The 3,305-nt window shown below is 47.1% G+C and overlaps 1 protein-coding gene across 1 annotated transcript; it reads left to right on the forward strand.

Moving 5' to 3' along the window:
* The first annotated feature begins 285 nt into the window (after positions 1-285).
* thbd (thrombomodulin) lies at positions 286-2,886 on the forward strand. The gene has a single exon (XM_082504347.1). It carries the CDS (start codon positions 421-423, stop codon positions 2,140-2,142), a length of 1,722 nt encoding a protein of 573 aa, XP_082360473.1. The 5' UTR covers positions 286-420; the 3' UTR covers positions 2,143-2,886.
* Positions 2,887-3,305: the final 419 nt, after the last annotated feature.

Here is a 3,305-nt window from a genome sequence, read left to right on the forward strand (position 1 = left end):
AGGCTTATCTCTTGTCTTACATGAAAGTCAACTCTTTACAGCTGTTAATTTCGTTCTTATTCTACCTTGTTGTGAGATAGTAACACTTGAATGCCCAAAAAAAACATGTAAAAACTGTAGAACCTGAGGGAAGCGGGGTTAAAACATCTGACCCCAGAAATGCTGCTCGATAACAGACATGCTACATAGAGAGAGATGGGAGGGGTTTATTGCAAACAGAGGGGAGGGGTTCGTTTGATGACCTCCGCCCCCCTTACGTGCACACGGCTTCGCTGCGTACGTGCGTAAAAGCCGTGCGTAATTGTGGGGATGTGGTCTAGCCCGCTCAGAGAGCTGAGGGGCAAAGTGAGGAGCAGCCGGCTGATTAAGAGCGACTTCCTTCCTCTGTCGGGACACTGACATGGAGTTGATGGGCTATAAATGCCAGCTAAAGGGTTCTTCACACAAACAGGCCCATACTCTGACGGGACGCACATAAACTTGAAGGAAGACAGCCGAGGGTCAAACATGAATCCTGTCCTGCAGTTGGCGGTCCTGCTGCTGCTCTCGCTGGTGAACAGAGTCGGCAGTATAGCCCCGAGTGGGGGGTACTGTATCAATAACCAGTGTTTTGCTGTGTTCAGAGACCCTAACGATTTCAGCAGAGCGCAAAATGAATGTAGAGATCAAGAGGGGCAACTAATGACCGTGCGCTCATCTGTAGCACACGATGTTCTTTCTGTTCTGCTGGGAAACTTTAAGGGGAGCTTCTGGATCGGTTTACATCGACCACTCCGCTGCCCAGACCCCGTTGCCAGGCTGAGGGGCTACGAGTGGGTAACTAAAGACGACGAGAGTGACTTCTCAAACTGGCTGCCAGACTTTAACATGAACTGCTCTTCTCAGCGCTGCGTCTCAGTTTCCCCAGAATTGGACTTCAGATGGAGCCAGAAACCGTGCCAGGATCAGGCCGCCGGGTTTCTCTGTGAGTACACCAGCGTTGGCATGTGCCAAAGTCAAGAAGAGTCACCGGGAGAGACTGTCATGTACACCACTCCGTATGGGTTTGTGGTCAGAGACTTGCTGTCTGCGCCTCCTGGAAGCACCGCTCTCCGGATGCCATCTGAGACCAAATATCTGTGCTACGCAGAGATGTGGCAGCCGGCGCCCTGGAACTGCGAGATGGACGAAGGCGGGTGTGAATATAAATGCACGGAGAGTCCTAACAAGATGCCTTCGTGCTACTGCCCACCAGGAAAAACCCTTAATCCTGCGAATAAAGTGACCTGCGAGCAGCAGCTCGTGGGAGACCCGTGTCTGGCGCTGAGCTGCGAGCAGATCTGCTACATGAACGGAGACTCCTACGCGTGCATGTGTGATCGTGGCTTTCAGCTGGCGGATGACGGCAGGTCGTGCGTGGACTTCAATGACTGCAACGACCCGCGGCAGTGTCCCGGGGAGAACTCCGTGTGCGTCAACAAACCCGGCGGGTTCGAATGCATCTGCAAGGCGGGATACTCCACGCGCAACGGCCAGTGCGTCGACGTGAACGAGTGCGTGTCTGGTCCGTGTGAGCATGAGTGTCACAACACCCACGGTAGCTACAAGTGCTCGTGTTATGATGGATACCGAGTGGACCCGAAGTCAGCGAATAAGTGCAAGCTGTTCTGCGGGAAGGAGGAATGCCCCGCGGAGTGTGACCCGAACAATAATTTCCAGTGTTACTGTCCCGACGGCTACGTAGTCGAGGAGAGAGTGGACAGTACCGTGTGCATAGACATGGACGAATGCAGTGACCTTTACTGCGAACAGAAATGTCAGAACACATTCGGGAGCTACGTGTGCTTCTGCTCTCTGGGATATGTGCTAGTGGACGGATACAAGTGCGTAGAAAGCGATGACGACAGCTCTGAAGGGACATCGGCACCAGACACTCCCACTACCGTATCGGTACCATATCCAGATCCAACCAGGCAGCCCTCGGGGGGAGTGCCACCGGGGGGTCTGGTGGGAATAATAATTTTCACTGCGGTTTTTATCGTTCTCGTGGTCTTTCTGGCGGATCGCGCCATCAGACGCAGGGCGAAGAGGACGAACAGCATTGCGCTCAAAGCTGAGGAGGGCGAGGATCACGGCTTCCATCAAGTGAAAGCTGAAAGCTGAGCCAAGCAGAGACGGTTTAAGCATGACACGTGAATGTACAGTGAGAGGTTTACCGGAACTTTGCAGATTGCATTAACAGTGGAAGGAAAAGGGAAAGTGTCCACAGCACTGCAGAAATATTACATGTTACAAACAGTTTTTTTTGTGGAAGGACATGCCCTTCATTTTATTTACCATTCAGTTACAGATGCCATGTGATGACAAAGGACTTCAAATTCTAAAATATTAATAAGTGTTTTTGAAAATGTAAATGTCTGGGGCTTCTTTTTCCCTTTTAACCTTTTTTCTGAATCGATAGAAAACAGCATGTCACCCTTTGAATGCACAGCACCCTAAACCCACCACTAAATCGCTCACTTTGTTGGCAAAACCTTAAACACTTTTGCCTTGTTGGAAATAGTTTGCAGATCTTGTTTGATCTTACTGTAAACAGATTTTGCACAAAGCTGGCATCAGGAAGCAGAAGTTAAACATATCTACAGCACAGACGTCATTTACTAAATATAATGACCGGAAATACCTTCACTATAAGCCAGCAAGAGTGAGCTCACACTTGCTACCAATATTGAATGGGAACAATCTAAGAGGCAGATAAAGAAGAGTGCCACAGAAGGAGGGGAGAGATGAGAAGGGTCATTTCAGTGGAAATTTGAGCAACTGTGATAAATTGTGTTCTTGAGAATTGAATGCAACCCCACATGAATTTTTTTAAGGAAGTGTACAAATAAAAATAATTTCACCATTCTTTCCTGAAATAAGTGTTTGGCCTATTTAAACGAACTCACTGATGAAAGCGCTCATTGTCATATTTTCCTAATAAACTTTACAAAAGCATTAATCAGTTAGTTTCCCAACAAAACACTAGATCTATAGCAGCCACTCAACATACTCATGTTTCCAGTATCAGTATTATAACATCTGAAGGATTAACTTGTGAAGTCAAGCTTAGTGTTTTTAGGGACTACATTAAGAGTTAATGTCAGATAAATAACTGCATAAATATTTAGGCAGAATAACACACTTGTAAATTCACAATATCATTCTGACATTACATATCTGTGTCTTATTTATTCACATAGTTATTTATTTCATCTTGACCTATTTATTTATTTAATTTTGAACACTTTGGAGTTCCATAGTAAATATGCCACCATGATGAAAAG

The sequence above is a fragment of the Aulonocara stuartgranti genome, assembly GCF_965226115.1.
Source record: "Aulonocara stuartgranti genome assembly, chromosome: 15".
In the NCBI taxonomy this organism is placed as follows: Eukaryota; Metazoa; Chordata; class Actinopteri; order Cichliformes; family Cichlidae; genus Aulonocara; species Aulonocara stuartgranti.